General features: G+C 42.9%; 2 protein-coding genes across 6 annotated transcripts in view; one reads left to right on the forward strand and one right to left on the reverse strand.

Annotated features, from left to right (window-relative positions):
• Positions 1 to 496: 496 nt before the first annotated feature.
• LOC109889970 (erythroid differentiation-related factor 1) lies at positions 497 to 16995 on the reverse strand. 4 transcript variants are annotated; one of them, XM_020481850.2, is made up of 25 exons: positions 15775 to 16995; positions 15342 to 15550; positions 15165 to 15231; positions 14933 to 15058; positions 14638 to 14762; positions 13163 to 13307; positions 12956 to 13051; positions 12713 to 12834; positions 12462 to 12573; positions 10503 to 10650; positions 10256 to 10367; positions 9984 to 10095; positions 9488 to 9769; positions 9264 to 9335; positions 8722 to 8857; positions 8299 to 8490; positions 7919 to 8119; positions 7245 to 7463; positions 6818 to 7044; positions 6383 to 6541; positions 6061 to 6210; positions 5754 to 5907; positions 5528 to 5643; positions 1905 to 2074; positions 497 to 1140 (listed from the first exon to the last, which is right to left on the reverse strand). In XM_020481850.2, the coding sequence occupies exons 1-25, from the start codon at positions 15883 to 15885 to the stop codon at positions 978 to 980; spliced, it is 3726 nt and encodes a 1241-aa protein (XP_020337439.1). In that variant the 5' UTR covers positions 15886 to 16995; the 3' UTR covers positions 497 to 977. The 4 variants fall into 4 exon arrangements, with proteins under 4 accessions (XP_020337439.1, XP_020337438.1, XP_031679444.1 ...); XM_020481849.2 differs by having other exon boundaries at positions 12956 to 13060; positions 15775 to 16327; XM_031823584.1 differs by having other exon boundaries at positions 7245 to 7493; positions 12956 to 13060; positions 15775 to 16307.
• Positions 16326 to 23795, forward strand: part of LOC109889971 (C-terminal-binding protein 2) — a 120325-nt gene continuing 112855 nt past the window's right edge. The window contains exon 1 of one of the 2 annotated variants that reach the window (XM_020481855.2): positions 16326 to 17071. The gene's annotated coding sequence lies outside the window, so the exon portion shown is untranslated. The remainder of the gene's footprint in view (positions 17072 to 23795) is intronic. The other variant, XM_020481856.2, reaches the window with a different exon arrangement.

Raw genomic sequence — 23795 nt, forward strand, 5'->3', positions numbered from 1 at the left:
AGACACCTCAGGGGTTTGTGCTATATGACCAATATACCTCGGCTAAGCCATTGGCCATATACACCACACCCCCTCGGGCCTTATTGCTTAAATATAAAACACAGCTTAAAACAAGGGTGCATTCTTCATACTTTTCCCTTACTTGCCACTGCTTTTTAACCACCTGTCCCTTTTTCTTAAATTCCTCTAGTCAGTCACAGTCACAGATTAGAGGTACAGAGCATCACAGGGAGACAATTTGAGTTGTTGAGCCATTTGCTGTAGAGAGTGTAGAGAGAATGGGTGTGGTTGACCCAATTCAGTGACAGAGCATTACATTATTGTAGCTACATGAGGCATTACAGCACCATGTGACCTCTTTAGTCCTGCAGACACACTTACAGGCTCAAGCCAAGATCCACAGACAGAAATAGGTTGAACTGCTTGGCACCAAGGTTGGTGTTGTGTAGTTGTGTTCATACACTGTCAAGACCAACATGCATCAAGGACAAGGTGATGAGAAATATCATTCAAACCTTTATTTCAAGTCAGGGCAAACATGCAGGCACACACATTCAAACATAGCAACGAGTACAAATCATCCTCTGAATGGATAGTTCGCAGTCAACATTACCTGCAGGCTATTGCACATTATCAGTTTGAAATGTTCTTACATTGTACATTTTTTTCCAGGTTTATAAGACCAAATCCCGTTGAGATACTGGTACTCCAAAGTTTGAGTCATGCGCATGCATCTCGCATTTAGCGAGAACAAAGAAAATATAAATTTTAAAAAGGTAATTTTCCAATCCTCTTTACAAAACTAGGCCAATTTAAAAGGTGAAGCACTGCAATTGTAAAATAAATTATCTACCAGAGACTAAACTGTGGATTGCGCAGTCTGGAAGTAAGGCACAGCTGGTGATGCTTTCACATTGTAGGTGTGTAGAGGGTGTAGAGCAGTGAACACCTTGATACGGGTGTTATTTTGGTTGTCATCATGACGATGCCCCAAGGTCACCACTTCCTGTCTTTGGGGTCAGCTGTTGCAGGAGGTCGAGGAAGAGCTCAATGCGGCTGAGGAGTGGAGCAGTCTTTTCAGCACGCAGTATCTTGGAGTAAACATTCTTATAGGTCTTCAGGAGCTCCTCGTCCTTATTGCTATTGTAAAAAAAAAAGGAACATTCTGAATGATTTGATTTGAAATCAAAGCTATGCTATGCTTACATTTTAATCAAAGCTATGCTATGCTTACATTTTAATCAAAGCTATGCTATGCTTACATTTTAATCAAAGCTATGCTTACATGTATTAACATTCCTTATTAATGGTGTAGGGATACTGAGATTATGATACCTGACCCCTATCGCCACTGTGCACTGTCTTACAGAGACAAAGCTTCCTGCTAAAGAAGCATAACAATAATTGACACTTGTTAAAGAGGGGCTAGAGGAACAGCTGTGTGGAGGGATATTGTCACTGGGAGAGCTGTGGCAGGGCAGGACCAACACACTGGGATTAAAATGCTACGGGTTGTTTAGATACTCAAGTTATCTGCTGGCCGTAGTACAGTGTATCGAGTGGAACTCAAGGTGTTTATGGCATTCAGTGAACCAGTAGTGCTATTAGAAAGCCCACATAACGACCAGTCTTACACAATGACCTTTTATGCATCGCTTATCTTCCCATTTCACTACTCCTCCAAAACAGTGACCAATCCATCCAAGAAGAAATGGATATAAAATATCAGATGCTCTGAACTGTCCTATAAAGACCAAGCTACTACTGACTGACTGAACAGTCTTAAGATGAAAAGATTTCGGAAGTTTCAATATTATGCCTCTACTAGATCTCATGTTTAGTCCTGGTTTAGCCCTCTGCAGGACAAGGTTAACCAGGCTGGGTACAACCAGTCCTTTCCTCACCTTGGTTTGCGCTTCATGGCCGTCATCAGTTTGACCAGCTGCAGCAGCAGGAAGGAGAAACTGGGCTCAAAGACGCCAATCAACTTCATAACTTCTATGGTGTTCAGCCCTGAGGAGGTGGTGCCATCTGTACCACTGTCAAGGTGTCTTGTCAACTCTGGGCAGTCTGTCTACAAAATAAATAAAAATTACATTCATGTGGAAATACACATAGAAATGTGAGTTATAGATCTATCATTCTACTTGAATGCAAGTCTAAGAAGCGACAGATATGTTTTATGTGCACTATTTCTATGCTTCCTGTTCTTAAGTTGTGTTTTGCGTCTTTTACTTTCGGTTTCATAAGAACAGCTTCAAAACAGCAGAAACAATATTTTTGGTTATGGAGCGGTTTACATGGTACAATGACTCTACACCGGTGGTTCCCAAACTTTTTATAGTCCCGTACCCCTTCAAACATTCAACCTCCAGTTGCATGCCCCCTCTAGCACCAGGGTCAGCACACTCTCAAATGTTATTTTTTGCCATCATCGTAAGCCTGCCACACACACAAACAGTACATTTATTAAACATAAGAGTAAGTTTGTCACTTCCCACGAGCCGGGTTATGACAAAGAGCTCTTATAGGAACAGAGCACAAATAATAATCAATCATTTTGCTCTTTATTTAACCAGCTTACATATAAAACCTTATTTGTTCATCAAAAATTGTGAATAACTCACAGGTTAATAAGAAGGGTGTGCTTGAAAGGATGCACGTAACTCTGAAATGTTGGGTTGTATTGGAGAGTCCCAGTCTTAAATTATTTTCCACACACAGTGTGCCAGTATTTAGTTCATGCTAGAGAGGGCTGAGAATCCACTCTCACACAGGTACGTGGTTGCAAAGGGCATCAGTGTCTTAACAGCGCAATTTGCCAAGGCAGGATACTCTGAGCGCAGCCCAACCCAGAAATCTGGCAGTGGCTTCTGATTAAATTCAATTTTCACAGAACGACTTGTTGCAATTTCAATGAGGCTCTCTTGTTCAGATATCAGTAAGTGGACTGGGGGCAGGGCATGAAAGGGATAACGAATCCAGTTGTTTGTGTTGTCCATTTCGGGAAAAGTACATGCGTAATTGCACACCCAACTCACTCATGTGCTTCGGTATAATCACATTTTACATTGTCCGTAAGCTTGAGTTCATTTGCACAAAGAAAATCGTACAATGATGGAAATACCTGTGTGTTTCCTTGTTAATGCAGACAGAGAAGAGCACAAACGTCTTAATCATAGCCTAAATTTTGTCCGGCACATTGAATATAGTTGCAGAGTCCCTGTAATCCTAGATTCAGATCATTCAGGCGAGAAAAAACATCACCCAGATAGGCCAGTTGTGTGAGAAACTTTTCATCATGCAAGAGGTCAGACAAGTGAAAACTATGGTCAGTAAAGAAAACTTTAAGCTCATCTCTCAATTTAAAAAAAACATGTCAATACTTTGTCCCTTGATAACCAGCACACTTCTTTCTGTATGTTGTAAAAGCATTACATGGTCGCTGCCCAAATCATTGCATAGTGCAGAAAATACACAAGAGTTCAGGGGCCTTGCTTTAACAAAGTTAACCATTTTCACTGTAGTGTCCAAAACTTCTTTCAAGCGGTCCGGCATTCCCTTGGCAACAAGAGCCTCTCGGTGAATGCTGCAGCAGTGTACCCAAGTGGCGTCGGGTGCAACTGCTTGCATGAGCGTTGCCACTCCACTAGGTCTCCCTGTCATGGCTTTTGCGGCATCAGTACAGATATCAACATGAGCAGCAGCTACAGTTGCAGTCAGAAGTTTACATACAACTTAGCCAAATATATTTAAACTCAGTTTTTCACAATTCCTGACATTTAATCAGAATAATGTCAGAATAATTTATATTTATTTCAGCTTTTATTTATTTCATCACATTCCCAGTGGGTCAGAAGTTTACATACACTCAATTAGTATTTAGCAGCATTGCCTTTAAATTGTTTAGCTTGGGTCAAATGTTTTGGGTAGCCTTCCACAAGCTTCCCTCAGTAAGTTGGGTGAATTTTGGCCCATTCCTCCTGACAGAGCTGGTGTCACTGAGTCAGGTTTGTAGGTCTCCTTGCTCACACACACTTTTTCAGTTCTGGCCACAAATTTTCTATAGGATTGAGGTCAGGGCTTTGTGATGGCCACTCCAATACCTTGACTTTGTTGTCCTTAAGCCATTTTGCCACAACTTTGGAAGTATGCCTGGGGGTCATTGTCTATTTGGAAGAGCCATTTGCGACCAAGCTTTAACTTCCTGACTGATGTCTTGAGATGTTGCTTCAATATATCCACACAATTTTCTTTCCTCACGATGCCATCTATTTTGTGAAGTGCACCAGTCCCTCCTGCAGCAAAGCAACCCCACAACATGATGCTGCCAAACAGTTTTATTTTTGCTTCATCAGACCAGAGGAAATTTCTCCAAAAAGTATGATCTTTGTCCCCATGTGCAGTTGCAAATCAGTCTGGCTTTTTTATGGCGGTTTTGGAGCAGTGGCTTCTTCCTTGATGAGCGGCCTTTCAGGTTGTGTCGGTATAGGACTCGTTTTACTGTGGATATAGATAATTTTGTACCTGCTTCTTCAGCATCTTCACAAGGTCCTTTGCTGTTGTTCTGGGATTGATTTGCACTTTACACCAAATTACGTTCATCTCTAGGAGACAGAACACGTCTCCTTCCTGAGCGGTATGACGGCTGCGTGGTCCCATGGTGTTTATACTTGCGTACTATTGTTTGTACAGATAAACGTGGTACCTTCAGGCGTTTGGAAATTACTCCCAAGGATGAACCAGACTTGTGGAGGTCTACAATTTCTATCCTGAGGTCTTGGCTGGTTTCTTTTGATTTTCCCATGATGTCAAGCAAAGAGGCACTGAGTTTGAAGGTAGGCCTTGAAATACATCCACAGGTACACCTCCAATTCACTCAAAATATGTCAATTAGCCTATCAGAAGCTTCTAAAGCCATGACATAATTTTCTGAAATTTTCCAAGCTGTTTAAAGGCATAGTCAATTTAGTGTATGTAAACTTCTGACCCACTGGAATTGTGATACAGTGAATTAGAAGTTAAATAATCTGTCTGTAAACAATTGTTGGAAAAAGTACTTGTGTCATGCACAAAGTAGATGTCCTAACCGACTTGCCAAAACTATAGTTTGTTAACAAGAAATTTGTGGAGTGGTTGAAAAACGAGTTTTAATGACTCCCACCTAAGTGTATGTAAACTTCCGATTTCAACCGAAGAAAAAAATATATATACACAAAATACGTTCCCCCCCCCCTTCTTAAAAAAAATGTAAATCACATTTTTATTTGGCCTACCCCCGACGGCATTGTGCGTATCCCAGTTGGGGAATACCTGCTCTACGCTATACTTGCTTATTTTGTCACAGACTGAAATTAGGCAAACTATTAGTTTTAGCAACCAGGAAATGGCAGGGGGCTTTCTGCATAGTACAACAAGTGGGAGGAGGTGTGGAAGTAGTTGGTGGTTAAATGTATGCGATGATTGTCAAACAGAAGGGGAGTGCCTCTGCTACAGCAGTAGGTTCTATTTCTGTTTGTGTCTGTACCTCTGTGTAGTCCTCTAGCAGCTCTTTGTGGATAAGCAGGAAGGCATGGCGAGTGTCTGTCAGTATATCCAGGGCTCCTGTCAGGGTCTTCAGCTTGGCCCCACTGCTGCTCTGACCTGTAAACACACATTGTTACTCAATGACACCACCTTTCAGGAGACTATGACAGTTTTGACCTGGCTGGGAGTGTGCCTGGCCCTGGCCTGGGTGAGTGAGCCTGACTGACCTGCCATGGTGAACTCGGCGAAGGCCACCCTCTCCAGAAGGGTGCGGAGCAGCTCGCAGGGTGCGTCCTTCAGGCTGAGGAACAGGAGGACAGCCTTGCTGTAGTGCAGCTCTGCCAGGCTCCTGTGCTGCTTCCTCAGGTGCTCATCCCCCACCTGACACAGAGGAGGAAACATCCAGAATGTACTACACAGACTGAACATTTTAATGCTTTTCTACAGATGCAACAACATTTAAATGGTTTAAAACAGGACGACTGGTAGTTATTTTTTTCTAGATACAGTGTTTGTCCTAGGTCAGGTCCTTACCTGGTTGCGGAAGCAGCTGTGGTACATGGAGGCCAGGCGGTGGTGGATGGTGGCAGCTCTGTACTGGTAGAGGGGCTGGCGTGCCGACTCGGTCTGCAGGTCACAGTACTTCAGAGACTTCAGCATGGCCTCCGTCACCTCCCGCTCAATCTGGCAACCCACAGCAATGAAAACTTAGTTATGGATTACTGTGCTCCTACAATATTCACACCGGCGCTAACCATTTCACCTAAGGCAGCATATAGAGTCCGTATGGTTAGTTAACTTGCTAGACATTTCCCATTCTGTTCATTCACCTACTATGAATCTATCCAAGTGTTACCTGTTCCTGAGCCTTCCGGGACAGAGGGGCGTAGTCCTGCAGCAGAGTGGCCAGGGTGAAGTAGGTAGTGGACAGCTCCCAGTTGACTGAGTCCCACACTGCAGGGTGGTTCCCTCTGGTGGCCAGGGAACGCATAGCCCTGAGGTAGTAGTCTATAGCCTGGAGGGGGAGAGAGCGAGTGTAAAGGTCCCTGCTCCATTTTCATTAGCACCAACTCTTACTGAAAGCGTAGTGATTTTAAGTTGAATTGCCCTACTTAAAAACCTCGGAGCGTTTAAGCAGCATGACAGGAAAGTGACTGGCACAAAGATAAGCAGATCGTTTAGCCTTCATGCCTTTCTATTTATTGTGGAAAGCAATACGGGGTTGGTGTAGTCATAGAAATCATGATATGTCTATTACATAATGATAGTTCTATTCGTGTGGTAGCGGTACCTTATTGTAATAGAGAGACTCCTCTGGGGAGAACTCTCCTCTGCTCAGGTCTGCAGATGTAGCACAGTGGGCCTGGGCACAGATCCTCATCAGCCTGCCTGTGTTGCACAGCAGCAGGGAGGTGTTGGTGCTGTCCTCAATGGCCTCAAAGTCCTTCATGCCCTTCTCAAAGCACGAGAAACTCTTCTTCCATATCTCCTGTTCAGCTATAGATACAGACTTCTTCACTGAAAAGGAGGGGGGGGGGGGGTTTAGAGTGAGGAAGAGGTTCATATTTGTTTATTTTAAGTCTGTTCCCTGAAGTAAGATATCGTGTTTCACAAATATTTCTTATATTGCTTACAGCAGTCATAAATTAAATCATTAGTCAACAAATCAATCATTTTCACAAAATCATCCTCCATAACTGATGGGCCAGACTCCCTACCTTCCTTCTCGGTCTGCATGGCAGCAGCCTGGTTCATGTAGAATACTCCTATCTCGTTGCGAATGTTGCCCAGTCTCTTCAGTACCTGGGCTAGCTGTTCAGGACCATGCTCTTTCACCACCCCGGAGGTCAGCAGCTCGTAGGCCGCCTCATAACACTTACTGCTCACAAACAGCTGGTACTCTGGGTCCGTGGCCAGGTCACTGGCCATGTTAAAGGCTGGGGGACAGTCACACAGGCCAGACTGATCTAATTTGTAACAACAATGATGCACTGCATTTATATATAGGATTGTTCAATCTTTTAAGTATTGTAATGTTAGCGTTTGTTATTACAGGTTCTTGCTTCTGAAAAGCATTACAGCAGGGATTATCAACTAGATTCAGCCGCGGGCCTTCAAACCTTGCTTTCATTTGTATACAATCACGTATCACTATTGTGCATGGGAATACTTGGAAACAGTTATCTTATATTAAAATCATTTGGAGCGGATTTCCTGGTGTTTTTCCAGTCTTATGTCCAACAATGAAAAATACTCAAAACCACCCGTGGCCCGCCAATTGGAGAATCCTGCAACATTAAACGGCAAATCTACAGAATACTGAAACCTTTTGTGTCAATTGTGAAGGGATGTGGAGGGATGCGTTTGATGAAAAGTGTGAGTGTCTCCTCACCCTGGCAGCTGCTCTCTCTGTGCAGGCTGTGCAGCACCTCCTGGTCCTCCCTGGTCTGGTAGCTGTACTCCTCCAGGTAGGCAGCACGGTTACTGGCATTCTGGGCAAGCATCAGCTGGATGTCTCCACACAGAGACAGACACTGGCTGTGGAACAGCAGCACCCGCGAGTGCAGGGTACTGCTCACTGAACAGTAGGCATCTGCAGAGGGAGGGAGAGAGCGAGAGAAAGATGGATGAAGGAAGGGAGGTAGCAAGGAAGGTTCAACCCTATTTCTACAGTTCCCTCATTATCCATCAGTCCAATCTCACACAGCCAATCTGATCACGGTTAACTACATGTCCCAGAATGCCTAACTGAACCAGAGAGGAGACACTGACCGTGGCACTGCAGGGCCAGTTTGATGTAGCGCAGGGCCCGGCCATACTTGAGCAGGTTAGTGGCAGCGTCTGACAGTACGTAGTAGGCCTTGGACGCCTTGAAGAAGAGCTGCAGCTTCATACGGTGCTGCCAGGACCCTGGGATCATCCCTGACCGGGTCGGATGCTTCCGGTCCTCCTGGAAGGGACCAGCTGTACCCAAGAGATATAGGGACAGAGAGGGGGGATAAGAGAGATAGATAGGGAAAGAGATATAGGGGCAGAGAGAGATAAATAGGGTAAACGATATAGAGGCAGAGAAATTGAGGTATTTATTAGGGGCTCTTCACATATAACGAGGAATCTGCTCATTATGGTACAACATCCTTCATTATCAATATTGTAGTATATCAATGCTTCTTGATGGGGTCAGTGATGGCCAACCTCTGTCCAGGAGGAGTGCGATCCCTTTCTCCACGGCCTTACTCCCATCCTCGTACTTCAGGGGGATGGGGGTGTTTGGGTCAGCAGCTGGGAGGTCACTCTCCTTCTTAATGCTGCCGTCCACTGCTTTTAGGCCCTGCCAATCACATCCAAACAATATATAAAACATATACAGACGCACACAAACATCAACGACGTCACACCTGCCCAGACCCACATGTTCCCACTGCATCCATCTCCAGTGCTTGGAAGACTATGCCACATGGCCTCAAATTGCACTATTCTGTCTCTCTCCGTCGCCCATACCTTTTCAATATTTAACTAATAATGCCTTTGATTCTTCCACAGTCTTAACGATGGCGGATCAGTTGATTTCAAGGGTCTTTTTTTTGTTGATGATGATGATTGACGAGAAAAATATGGTCCAACCCATTGGCTATCTCACCACACCCTCATATGCCATGTCTTGAAATAAGCAGATAGACGTAGTAAAAGTACATTTACATTCCCATAACTATCACTACACTGCAGTAGAGGCTCACCTTTAAGACGTAGCTGAGGACATGCCGACATCTTTCCTCCTTGTCTTGAGAGACGGGAAATGCGTAGATTGGCTGCAGCGGGGGGGAAATATTACTTAATTGTCTCTATAGATGTTCTAAGACTCACTCTGTGTAGTGGCTAGTTTCTAGTTAGGTCAAGATTTGTCAACATATCCATAATGTCACCCAAGCAGAGTAGCTAGTGATAAACGTGTGACACTCACCCTGATCTGGTGAGTGGACTTGTACTTCTCTGGAACAGACAGCTCCCCCACTGATTTGATAATAGCTACAGCTTTGCTATCATCCTGTGAGTCCAACGTGGTACTAAAGGAGCCGTTCTCATCACTGTCCTCTGGTAGGTCCTCTGGATCCTCTTCATCATCCTCGTCACTGTAGCTGTCCTCTGAGCCCCCGGCCCGCAGCGACTCCCCCCCAGCTCCCTCCTCTGGAGGCTCGTCCAACTGGAACAGCTCTGCCAGCATATAGTGGGCCGATGCTATGATCTGAGCCAATCAGAAAAGGGAGAGGACAGTTAGAGAGATGGAACAGGCCAACAACAGAGAAAGAACAGGCTAGCTGTGTTGTTCAACAAACGTGTAATTTATTTTTCTGCAAATTTCTCATCTTTTGATATCAATGACTTGCACAAACATTTTAGAAACAATCAAAGGCTTTTGGTCTTGTGGAGTAAGTAAGAGTACCAGTCCAGTCCATTACCTGTGGGTGCCTGTCCTGGTCCAGGAGCTTCACACAGTTGAGGAGCAACGTTCTGATTGTTCCATAGTGCTTCCTGTTCTGGCTCTTCTTCAGCATCATGTTGCTAGCCACTCTGCAAGAACAACAACACACATTCTACAAAACAGAATGTATAGTCTACTGCCACCTGTTGGACTTACTGTATTTGCAATTACTGCACTGACTGATAACCCTATGTTTTGTGTACTGGTTTCAGGGATGTGTAGATAATGTTCCAGGTTGCAGGTGCCTACTTGTAAAGGAGCACAGCCACTGGCAGAGTGAAAGGGTTCTGGCATTTCTCCTCTGCTGCTTCCTCACAGAGAGTGGTGAGGTCATACAGCTTTACGATGTCACTTCCACTAGCTGAGGAAGCACAGAAACAGAACAGTAAGATTAAGTAGGGCTACTGCCACATAATACTGTTTAATTACCAGGTAATTATCACGTTTATTTTGTAAGTCCTACAGGAATTAGCGAGTGTGTTGTATTATCTCCCACCTTTGAAGAGCCAGTAGGTATGGCCCTCTTTGGTGCAGTTAGACTTGAGGAAGGACAGAATGTTCTGAGCGATGTCTTTCACAACCCTGGTTGAGAAGGTGGAGTTCTCCAGATCAGGGATGTCTTCCGTTTTGATCATCTCATATTTCTGACCAAATAACAAAATCAGCACTAACTTTATAACTATGTTTACATTTTAATCATTTAGCAGACTCTCATCTAGAATGACTAACAGGAGCAATACAGGTTAAGTTCCTTGCTCAAGGGCACAGACAGATTTTTCACCAAGTCGGCTCGCGGATTCGAACCAGCGACCTTTCGGTTACTGGCTACCTGCCCAGTGTTAAATTGTGAATATGTACAGTACCAGTCAAAAGTTAGGACATACCTACTATTTCCAGGGTTTCTTCATTTTTACTATTTTCTACATTGTAGAATAATAGTGAACACATCAAAACTATGAATAACACATACGGAATCATGTAGTAACCAAAAAAGTGTTACATCAAAAACTTTTATAGAGATTCTTCAAAGTAGCCACCTTTGCCTTGATGACAGCTTTGCACACTCTTGGCATTCTCTCAAACAGCTTCATGAGGTAGTCACTTGGAATGCATTTCAATTAACAAGTGTGCCTTGATAAAAGTTCATTTGTGGAATTTCTTTCCTTCTTAATGCGTTTGATCCAATCAGTTATGTTGTGACAAGGTAGGTGTGGTATACAGAATATAGCCCTATTTGGTAAAATACCATGTCCACATTGTGGCAAGAACAGCTTAAATAAGCAAAGAGAAACAACAGTCTATCATTACTTTAAGACATGAAGGTCAGTCAATCCAAAAAATATCAAGAACTTTGAAAGATTTTTCAAGTGCAGTTTCAAAAACCACCATGAAGCTGGCTCTCATGAGGACCGCCACAGGAAAGGAAGATCGTGAGTTACCTCTGCTGCAGAGGATAAGTTCATTAGAGTTATCTGCACCTCAGACTGCAGCCCAAATAAATGCTTCAGAGTTCAAGTAACAGACACATCTCAACATCAACTGTTCAGAGGAGAGTGTGTGAATCAGGCAATCATGGTCAAATTTCTGCAAAGAAACCACTACAAAAGGACACCAATAATAAGAAGAGACTTGCTGGGCCAAGAAACACAAGCAGTGGACATTAAGACCAGCGGAAATCTGTCCTTTGGTCTGATGTGTCCAAATTTGATATTTTTGTTTCCAACCGCCGTGTCTTAGAGAGACGCAGATTATGTGAATGGATGATTTCTGCATGTGTGGTTCCCACCGTGAAGTATGGAGGAGGAGGTGTGATGGTGCTTTGCTGGTGACTGTGAATTATTTAGAATTCAAGGCACACTTAACCAGCATGGTTACCACAGCATTCTGCAGCGATACGCCATCCCATCTGGTTTGCACTTAGTGGGACTACCATTCGTTTTCAACAGGACAATGACCCAAAACACACCTCCAGGCTGTGTAAGGGCTATTTTACCAAGAAGGAGAGTGATGGAGTGCTGCATCAGATGATCTTCTCCACAATCACTTGACCTCAACCCAAATGAGATGGTTTGGGATGAGTTAGACAGCAGAGTGAAGGAAAAGCAGCCAACGCGTGCTCAGCATATGTGGGAATTCAATCAAGACTGTTGGAAAAGCATTCCAGGTGAAGCTGGTTGAGAGAATGCCAAGAGTGTGCAAAGCTGTCATCAAGGCAAAGGGTGGCTACTTTGAAGAATCTCAAATATATTTTGATTTGTTTAACACTTTTTTTGGTTACTACATGATTCCATGTGTATTATTTCATAGTGTTGATGTCTTCGATTTATTCTACAATGTATAAAAAAGTAAAAAGAAAGAAAAACCCTGGAATCAGTAGGTATCTCCAAATGTTTGACTGATACTGTATATAGGGTTAAAATGACAAATTTGGGCATTAAAGACAGGGCTTATTTACCTGGACGATGCCATTGACATGAAAGCACATGACGAGCTCTGGAACATTGCACATCAGATTGTCCAGCCAGTAGTCAATACCCGTGAGAATGTTGATTGGCTTGTTGTTATCTCTGAAAAAGAAGGAACCTTCTAGGTATTTTGCAGGAGAACATTGCTGTGGAACAGTAGTAAACCAATTAAAATGTTTTATATTGACAGCCATGAATGATGCTTCTGGGGCCATTGTTCCCCGCTTTACATAATTCTGACCTGAGCCGCAGGCTGACAGCTGGGTAGCGCCCTCCTCCAAAGATAGGCATGTTGGACCCCACCAGCATGTGGATGTCCTCAAATGTCCACAAGATGTTCCTCACAAAGTCATTCCTCAACCCCTGTAAAATAAGTTGAGGGAAAAATTGAATTGAATAGATTAAACTAATGCTAACTAAACAAAAGACAGAAAATGCACATCTTTAATCATCCTGTTGATTCATTTTCTTAGCAGTAGCCTACCTGACTGTTCTCCCCCTCGTTGAACAGTGTGGTAAGGTTCTGCTCTTTGGAAGCCACTTGTCCCAATGCATACTTGCTGTCCATGGGAACCCCTTCCTGTAAAGACTGGACATACAGTCACCAAGGAAGACACAAACTCAACAAGAGCACAAAAACACAGACTTAAGGTACTGCAATTCCTGCTCATTTTCATAAAGAGAGACCTACCTCTTTGTGTGCTGCAGACTCCTCAGAGTCTGAAGCGGTACTAGTGAAGGTAGCGGGCCAGGAGGGACCAAACTCCTCCGCCCCACACCCCTCATCAGTGTTGTCTGAGTCAGGGACAGGCTCTGCGGCTCCATCACCATTAATACTGGAGAATAAATGGAGGAGTTAACCATTAGGATTTACTCTGGCTAAAATAAGGTTCTTGTTTCTATTGCAAGTATTTTTTCACATTAACAAGTAAGCTAGTAGTCCAACTACGGATGTGGCGGTCATGAAATGTTGTCAGCCGGTAACTGTCATGCAAAGGACTGTTGTTCTCATGGTTATTGACTTAATTAACATAAACATGTTTAGCATCTCCGGGCTTCCACACATAAAAGCTGCTGATGTGCACATTTGGAACATCTAGGCCTACATTTGAATAAGTTGAATGGAGCGGCTACTGTGTTGAGCGTAAAAGTGACCATTTGAGACAGGTCCAATAGGCTACATTTAATTTAAAGTGAATTATTAATTTTTGTTGTGATAGGCCTAGAAACCTCAGAATGTCTTAGAAATCAAAACATTTGGGTTGCATGGTACGACTGTATTGATGATGTGTGGCAAGCAAGTTAGGAGATATCTAGTCAATGGACTATGGAATTAAAATGACAGAATTAAAAGTGAAATTAGAAGGAAAGGCTACAATGACCAAAAGCCAACAGACAAGCTGCTATTTATAATCTGAATGGAGTTGTTATTTGTAGGCTAACTGTAGGATGGTGAGAAGCACAATTAGCCTAGTTACCTAGTTTCTATCAGTTTGATGCAGTCCAAACCGGAATGGGATGATAAATAACTAGCAGTATACTAGCATGAGTTAAGTGGTTGCCCTCTCTCTCTCTCTCTTCACCTCCGCCTGCACCGAGCCTCCCGCGTCTAATTCACACACACCGCACAGCCCCTCGACCACTCCATAGCAGCTACAGCTGCTCGCTCTGTGCCCCTCTCCCTCCCTCCAGTTAATAAAGTAGCAAAACAATTAGCTTTTCTGTTGCTTCCCTCACTTGGATTGGACCGGGTGTGGACACGACCGGCTCCATACAGGGATGAGTCTGGTTGTCCTTATGTCCATTCGGAATGGGTTTTTCCATATTGGGTCCAGGGCTTTCCCATATCCATTTCGGAACAGGAGCTCTAACTCCCATCACCATTCCTCATCACATAGAATATTTAGATTCAATAATAAGGTGTTTAGAGAGTGATTAGAGAGGGACTATAGAGTGCTGAGTACCAAGCCATTAGTGAGGACCGTTAGCAAATTGGATAGGCTACCCATCAGCGCCATTAATTTGCGCAGTTTTGGATGAGATTACCGTGACCAACGGTCAGAGGGAATTTGACTGTGGTCATGACTCGTGACTGCCGGTGTGGTGGTAATGCGTTAACTGTAGCCCTAAGTCCAACAGCCCTAAGTCCAACCTCAAATAACTCACCTGTAGTAGAGGAATTTGGACAGGATTGCTTTTTGGTACCAGTGTTCCTTGCTCTTCTTTTTTCTCTGCCACTTTTGATCTATTAGTCTCTGGTAAAACTCCTTCAGCCATGTCCAATCTCCTGTCTGTGACAGAGCATACATATGGATCTTACTACTATACTGGCCACAATCAAAGAAAAACACAATCAAATGTATTTCCACAACCATTGTCAATCATTCAGACATTTTCAGGCTTTCTCACTTCCACAGTGACATTAAAACAGGCTTATTCTCCACTGGCTGTCTAATTGTACCTGAGAGGACCTCATGAAGAGCTCCTGAATGTCCAGTTCATCAAGGAGGAGAGTCCTTCCCACGCGGTGGACGGCCATACTGACATGGGACTTACTGTAGGGGATCTTCAACAGCTTCTTGATGTTCTGAGTAGAGAACAGAATGAGACCGTTAGCTTCAACAAACCATTTTGATTAACAAACATGTCAAATACATAACACAGTAGCAAAACAAATTCTTAGATAGTCCTACCTCAGAGTCTGACACCACATCAACATCATCCCCAATAGAATCAATGAAGTCATAGGCCATCCCAAAACTGTAGATAGAAGAACATACAAGTACATGAGCACCTTGCAACAATTCAGTGATGATGCATACCACCAGATACCACATCTTGTTTTGAGGACTAAATAACCAGCACTTCACCTGGAGAAAGGCTTGCTCTTGCTGCTGGACCCTAGTACAGTGGACCCTGCAGGCCCAAGTTGGGGACTCTCCCGGAGCCAGTTGGCAGGAGGCAGCTTCAGGTCTGTCTTCTCCTGCAGTAGTGCATAGGTGGTGGGTGGAGGGGCAGCAGAATACTTCACCACCGCACGGCTCTTTATTTCGTTGTTGCCAAGGCACATCTCCAACTCCTTTGATACACGTAAACAATGGTAGCATTGATGGTAAACTCAGGCAACTTGATTCAATATAACAAGTAGATAGCTAGATTGTTGTGAAGTTAGATGCAACTAATTTAATACATGTAAATATCCCATGTATGTGCAGCTAGCTAGCTACAGAGATAACATGCATAGACATAACTGCAGTTCAAAGCTAGCTAGCTAGCTAGCTAGCTAGCTAGAGTACAGCTTACCTGTCTGCCAGTAGTACTGGCAATATCACCCCCACTGTCATCTAACGTTACGTCTTCACTTCCACGGTCTGGAGGGACGCAATCCTCTCGGTTCCCTGGTGCTGAACTCATTTTCTGTCTGCAATTCAAGCTAGCTACTTGTCACAAAAACGAATGCTGCCCAAGGGGTAGCCGTCCTTAGCTAACTAACTAGCTTCCTGAAAATGTCAACAACAAAAACACAGTGATAACCTAAATGAATTGCAAGTGCTGGCTAGCTAGCCAATGTAGTTGCTAAATCTACCACCAGTTGATTAGATACCTAGCTAGCTACCTAACATTATAGCTTCACACACCAAGCGACATATTGGTTCATCTGAGCCAAACGATAAAATTGGCAAGATGGATAACACTATCTCCGTTCTGCAGTCATCCAGACTATATCAACACCACTTGCTGCGTTATTCTGTTTGCTGCTGTTGACAGAACACACATTTGCGTAAAGACACAGATTATCCATTATATTGACCAGATATTCTAGCCGCCGCTCCAACAATAAAAATAAATGAGGGGTGGGACAAGATGGCGGAGTGAGTGGTCGCATTAAACTGAGCTCCTAAACTTTAAATTGAATTCAAGTCCTAATTTGAGTTTGACGACGAACACAGAGTTAAAGTTGCGTTTCTTACTGTATTTTTTTTCTTCTTTCAATTAGTTTGGTGGTTCATCGAACATCTCTTTTACACGTTGTTATACTTAAATTTAGCCAATAGAAGCTAGCAATACATCAGCGTTAGCTAGCTATTAACCTTAGCTGAGATAGACGCTAACAGTGTAGAGGGAGCTTTCGTAACCGAGGTGAGTAATGTCAACTATATGGACGATTTTGACACCCCCAGAAGTAACGGTACCAAGGTTGCAGAAATTCTTCGGTACAGGTGTCCAAATAACCCCCCGCCGAAGAGACTACGAGAAAGTGACGCGGGGCAGACTCAACCACCCCAGCAAATAAAGCCATCTTCAAGGCAATCCAAGGTTTAAACAATAACGTTACATTTGACGAACAAGCTACTCGGCTGAATGGCTTTGATGAGAGGATTTTTTAAATTATTTTTTAACTATCGATTGCAAACGTTTCCAAAACTACAGAGTTTAATGCAGCAGGCATTAAGGATACCACTAATGATGTGAAACTGTTGAAAAATAAAGTTGATGCCCTGGCAAAAGAAAACGAGGAGCTGCGCACAGACAGTGCTGAACCAGACGGATACAAGCACCGATGGGGAGCTGAGACTGAACAGGCTACTTGAAACTGATGGTGAGAATATCAAATAGATTGTGATTGACATGATTGGGAAGTTTGTTCCATATCCCCCTGCTACCCTGAACATCGCGGTAGATGTTGTACACTGTCTCGGAGAAAAGATAAAGGAGAACGACAGGTTCATATGGAGTCTCTCCCCACTCAAGTGCAGTTACAGTATATTAACTACAGAGTCAGAGCATTTATCCCAAGACCAATGCAGTGTGATCATTGTAAAGCTTTTGGTCATGTATCAAGTGTTTGCAGAAGGGAGAAGCCGAGATGTCCAAGTTGTGGAAAATATCATTGTGTTATAAAAGTGATGCATATGTGACATGTTGCAATTACGGTGGAAACCATGCAGCCACGTCTTTCGAATACCCCACACGTGTGAAATAGAATGAGGTGGCCAAAATCAGGGTTGCACAGAGCATTTCATATACGTTGAGGGTTTGAATGGTGCACCAGAAGAGTCCATGGTGGTGGATAGGTCTAGGCTGCAGGGGTTGCCTTTCACCATCAGGATCCTGACATTTGAAAGGTTAAGAAGGTGGACTTTGTGGCCTTTATACAGTGCCTTACGAAAGTATTCGGGCCCCTTGAACTTTGCGACCTTTTGTCACATTTCAGGCTTCAAACATAAAGATATAAAACTGTATTGTTTTGTGAAGAATCAACAACAAGTGGGACACAATCATGAAGTGGAACGACATTTATTGGATATTTCAAACTTTTTTAACAAATCCAAAACTGAAAAATTGGGCGTGCAAAATTATTCAGCCCCTTTAATTTCAGTGCAGCAAACTCTCCAGAAGTTCAGTGAGGATCTCTGAATTATCCAATGTTGACCTAAATGACTAATGATGATAAATACAATCTACCTGTGTGTAATCAAGTCTCCGTATAAATGCACCTGCACTGTGATGGTCTCAGAGGTCCGTTAAAAGCGCAGAGAGCATCATGAAGAACAAGGAACACACCAGGCAGGTCCGAGATACTGTTGTGAAGAAGTTTAAAGCCGGATTTGGATACAAAAAGATTTCCCAAGCTTTAAACATCCCAAGGAGCACTGTGCAAGCGATAATATTGAAATGGAAGGAGTATCAGACCACTGCAAATCTACCAAGACCTGCCGTCCCTCTAAACTTTCAGCTCATACAAGGAGAAGACTGATCAGAGATGCAGCCAAGAGGCCCATGATCACTCTGGATGAACTGCAGAGATCTACAGCTGAGGTGGGGGACTCTGTCCATAGGACAACAATCAGTCGTATATTGCACAAATCTGGCCTTTATGGAAGAGTGGCAAGAAGAAAGCCATTTCTTAAAGATATCCATAAAAAGTGTCGTTTAAAGTTTGCCACAAGCCACCTGGGAGACACACCAAACATGTGGAAGAAGGTGCTCTGGTCAGATGAAACCAAAATTGAACTTTTTGGCAACAATGCAAAAAGTTATGTTTGGCATAAAAGCAACACAGCTCATCACCCTGAACACACCATCCCCACTGTCAAACATGGTGGTGGCAGCATCATGGTTTGGGCCTGCTTTTCTTCAGCAGGGACAGGGAAGATGGTTAAAATTGATGGGAAGATGGATGGAGCCAAATACAGGACCATTCTGGAAGAACCTGATGGAGTCTGCAAAAGACCTGAGACTGGGACGGAGATTTGTCTTCCAACAAGACAATGATCCAAAACATAAAGCAAAATCTACAATGGAATGGTTCAAAAATAAACATATCCAGGTGTTAGAATGGCCAAGTCAAAGTCCAGACCTGAATCCAATCGATAATCTGTGGAAAGAACTGAAAACTGCTGTTCACAAATGCTCTCCATCCAACCTCACTAAGCTCGAGCTGTTTTGCAAGGAGGAATGGAAAAAAATGTCAGTCTCTCGATGTGCAAAACTGATAGAGACATACCCCAAGCGACTTACAGCTGTAATCGCAGCAAAAGGTGGCGCTACAAAGTATTAACTTAAAGGGGCTGAATAATTTTGCACGCCCAATTTTTAAGTTTTTGATTTGTTAAAGTTAGAAATATCCAATAAATGTCGTTCCACTTCATGATTGTGTCCCACTTGTTGTTGATTCACAAAAAAATACAGTTTTATATCTTTATGTTTGAAGCCTGAAATGTGGCAAAAGGTCGCAAAGTTCAAGGGGGCCGAATACTTTCGCAAGGCACTGTAGCTATGGTAATTAATGGCACTGTCAAGGTAGAGAGAAGACTCTGGGGCCTTTCTGAACAGGTGTGTGTGTGTGTGTGTGTGTGTGTATGTGTGTGTGTGTATATATATATATATATATATATATATATATATATATATATGTGTATATATATATATATATATATATCACACACACACACACACACAGTCGGGCAAAAAAGTATTTAGTCAGCCACCAATTGTGCAAATTCTCCCACCTAAAAAGATGAGGCCTGTAATTTTCATCATAGGTACACTTCAACTATGACAGACAAAATGAGAAGGAAAAAAAATCCACAAAATCACATTGTAGGATTTTTAATTAATTTATTTGCAAATTATGGTGGAAAATAAGTATTTATATTTTGTCCCCAGTTTCGTCTCTTCCTCTCTGGTAATGCTAGACGTCAGAGCAGGGATACTTTTGAGGAGATTGGAAACTATTGGGATCATATTTCAGGACACTGTGCACGTTTCCCGTACGTCGTCAATAGGCCCCGCGGCGCATTCTGGGTACACTCCGAGAAGACTGTCTCTTCTTTAAGGAGTTAATTGAGTGCTAGCACAAAAACCCAACATGAGCATGAATTACGTGAAAAAGAAGCTCAGAATTACAAATATTTTACAGGATTTGAGATTAACTTGTCCTTTGTAATATCGTATATCGTTAAACCCCGTGTCATTACGTGCTTTCGAGGAAAATAGGTTTCTCGAATCATACCCAGATTGACGATTAGCAGCATAACAACGTAAACGCGATTGGTCGAAAGTCTGCTGGGCGGAGCGTTACACGTTCCCCCTTTATTTCATGCTGTTATTCTTGTATCCTGCTTTTATAATGTCTCCGTTCAAAGTAGCGAGAGAGCTCACAACTTCCGGGTGAAAAAACGAAATAAAATACTGCTTTTGCAGGATTATGAATTGAGCCAAACTCCAAATTAAGCTATGAAGGATAAGTAGCTTCTAATACAACATGATATAATACAGTATTTGATATAATTGGATTTAGACAAACACATATACAAGAATACTGGTTTGGGTTGGACTTTTAGATTGATAGAACATGTCAGTTGTGATGTTGCAACCAATGTACCCTGGGTCTTGTTAGTTGCTGCTACCTTCATATTTGTTTACTTTTGACCCGGATATGCCATTTCCTTCTAGAAGTTTACTTCCAGTGAATTTCCAGAAAAGGCTAGACAAATTGAATAACTTTATATTCATTATCTTATGTTCTATTATTTTATTTGTCTATTCTTTACCCTGACTTATCTTTAGCAACATGAATTATTCCTTTATTTTCGTATTCCCTTTCCCCCAGTTAAACAATTGGAAGGGCCAATGCAGATGTTTTTATCTCAATATCAAATCATTTCTGGGTAACAATTATGTAGCCTACCTTACTGTGGTTGTTTTCAATTAAAATGCTAGGACTGTCTGGTAGTAGTCTGAGTGGAGGGGAAAACATCAATGTTATTGGCAGAGAGGTTTGGAACTCCCTATGTTATTGGTTTATTAACACATTTCCTGGTAATGTCACAATTTCACAGTATTATTCCTCCCTCATAGTGTGGAAATATATATAAAACAAAAACTCTCCTTGATTGCACTGGACCTTTAAATTAAACTGTACCTAACTAGTTTTAAAATTAATTGAAGTAAATTGGGATAAAGCAGCCACTACAAAGAAAACAAAGACATCATCTTTGGAAGTGTGCGTGGCGTGGGGAAGACGAGGGAAGACTTCTCAGCCTATCAGACACACTAACAGGACAGCCAGGACACAGAGGGCACCACCAGCAGGCGTTTCCCAGGAACCATCTGGAGAGGCCCACTGTGGCAGCTGCTGCCCAGGCAGGAGAGCACTTTGTGGTTCGGGAGGCATGATGAGGACCGTCCTGTGTCCCTTGGAGTGCTGGCAGCTTCCAACTGTTCCTCCTCGTCCAAGCCTTCCAGATACTCCTACCATAGCAGGCATTAGATAAATATACCATATTATCCAGATACTCTTCTTTAGGAAATCTGAAAGCAACACATCTTGATAGTCTTAGAAGTGCAAATGAAAAATGTAAACATTGAGATACGGAGATGTTGAATTGTATTATACATTTCTCTTAAGAACTGGGTTCTTACTGGAATACAGATCAGACTACCATCCATCCCTTTTGTTCTTCAGTAATTCATCAAGTCCAGATTAATTACGTGATGAAGGGCCGTCTAAAGTACACCATTCATCATAGGATTTAATGAAGTAGATTAAAAAAACGTGTAAATCAATCACGTCATAAATGAGAAAGATTATTAGATGTGATGTATAAAAGACAAAAGAAGACACTGAGTAGACATTATGGCATTATATTCCTCTACTGATAAAAGATTCACCAATAAAATGCAAGCTTTTAATTTAGAACTTTGTCGAATTGATACTGCCACAATCCATCTGAGGTACTTACACCAGCTGAATAGCAAACATGATTGAGGTGCAATGTGTGTGTGTGTGTGTGATTGCGTGCCTGCAGGTGTTTTGCTCTGTCTTCCGTACTGCGCCTACAGAGTAGTGATGGGTCGTTCGTAGGTGAACGTTGGGAGCCGGCTCGCATATCAGAAGAGCCGAATCTATAAATGTAAAAAAAAAAAAAAAGAATAATCAAAGATTTAAATAAATAGAATGAACAAATACAATTAAAATAAATAAAATAATATAGGCCTAAATGCTCAAGCACACACATTCTAACATTCAGACTAACAGCCTCACCTGTTGTTCCTGTCAAACAGACACGCAGTGTCAACCAATGAACCAAAGATGCGTGAGGGAGGGCGGAGCCATCTCACTCACAGTCACACACCTAACAGCCGAGGAGAGAGGAAGGACAGCTGTGAAAACAACAGCTGGAAAATGATTCGGAAGCACAGTAGAATTTGGGTGCATTTTAATAATGTAGGCAATGTTAGAGCACAGTGTAGAATTTGCTAAAACAAAATCTCATAAAGCCGGTTCTACGCACAACCTACACCGGTATATGCGAACTGTGCACCCAACTGTGAAGCTAGCTGTAGCGGAACTTCGAGAAACTAGCGGCCCTGCTAGTGATAGTGGTGGAGCCAACATCTCCACACTTCAAGTCAAGTAGGCCTACTCCGCGACCCACAGCAACGCAGTCTTCTATGGACCAGTTTATGCCGAAGTCTATGTAGGTAGCAAAACAAGGCCAAATTGATATCGCATTGGATAAAATGATTGCCACCGATTTACATACATTTTCGATCGTGGAGGACAGGTTTTTAGAAATTATAGCAATAGTCTAAATCCAATGTACACAACTCCAAGCAGGAAAACCCTTTCAAAATCACTTATTCCACAACTGTACAAGAGCACACAGGCTTCAGTGCGGGAAAGAGTCCAAAAAGCTACTGCAGTTTGCCTTACCACTGACTGCTGGACATCAAGGGTAACCACTTCTTACACGTCGGTTACATGTCACTTCATTGAAGATTTTTTTTATGTCTAGCTGTCTTCTGGACTGCTTTGAGTTCAGCGACAGACACCTCAGAGAACTTGGCAGAGGAACTGTTGAGAGTGGCCAGAGAATGGCAAGTAGATGGAAAAGCGACAATGCAGCTAACATAACCAAAGCCATAACATTTTTAAAATGGACTCATCATCCATGTCTTGCCCACACAATCAACCTGATTGTAAGAGATGCTCTGAAGGTGATGAAGCCCACTGTGGACAAAGTGAAAGCAGCGTTGGAATACATCCACAGGAGCACAGTAGGTGCTGAAAAACTAAAGTCTACACAACGCCAGATGGGGATGCCTGAGCTGAGGCCATAACAAGACTGCACTACAAGGTGGAATTCAACATTTTATATGTTGAAGTGGTTTTTTTGAGTCATAGGATGCCATCATCTCTACCTTGGCCATTGTCAATGCACCTGTTGATGCTCTGACCCAAGAGGAATGGGAGGTGGTGGAGGTGTGCAGAGTCCTGGAACCCTTTGAGCAGGTCACTGTGGAGATCAGTGGAGAGGTACAGTAAGCAGTTATTACAACATTATTATTTAATCCAGTAGTATATATGTATATGAGCAGTACATGAGAATGTAGTATCAGTAGACAAAACATGAACCTGAAGTAATAAGTTACTGCTATCTCTTTTCAGCTATGTGACAGCCTCAAAAATGATACTCTGTGTAAGGGTCTGCAGCGAATCACAGCCAGCCGCCAGAGAGAAGCAAATGTAACCACAGGACATGTGACAGAGTTGATGGACACCCTATGTTCATCAATGGACAGAATCCACAGAATGGAATATAATCACGTGCTATCAGAAACCGCTGCACTTGACCCCAGGTTTAAGAAGTTAGCCTTCAGTGATGCCAGAGCGATTGATGAGGCTCTTCAAATAATAACCTCAGCAGCAGGGAGGGACAGCCCCAGCAGTCAGCTGGCTCAGGCACCAGGGCAACAGGAAGAAGAGGGATCAGATGGATTAGAAGCACCAGCAGTAGTGCCACAAACATCTGCTG

This window comes from Oncorhynchus kisutch, linkage group LG4 (genome assembly GCF_002021735.2).
Source record: "Oncorhynchus kisutch isolate 150728-3 linkage group LG4, Okis_V2, whole genome shotgun sequence".
Lineage (NCBI taxonomy): Eukaryota > Metazoa > Chordata > Actinopteri > Salmoniformes > Salmonidae > Oncorhynchus > Oncorhynchus kisutch.

Excerpts from the sequence above, each read along its gene's own strand:
- LOC109889970 (XM_031823584.1), bottom strand. The coding sequence starts at position 15,885 with ATGAGTTCAGCACCAGGGAACCGAGAGGATTGCGTCCCTCCAGACCGT. Across the intron at positions 15,059-15,164 it reads ATGTGGTGTCAGACTCTGAG|AACATCAAGAAGCTGTTGAA; the intron begins GTAGGACTATCT and ends TTCTCTACTCAG. Across the intron at positions 5,644-5,753 it reads CGCCGAGTTCACCATGGCAG|GTCAGAGCAGCAGTGGGGCC; the intron begins GTCAGTCAGGCT and ends GTGTGTTTACAG.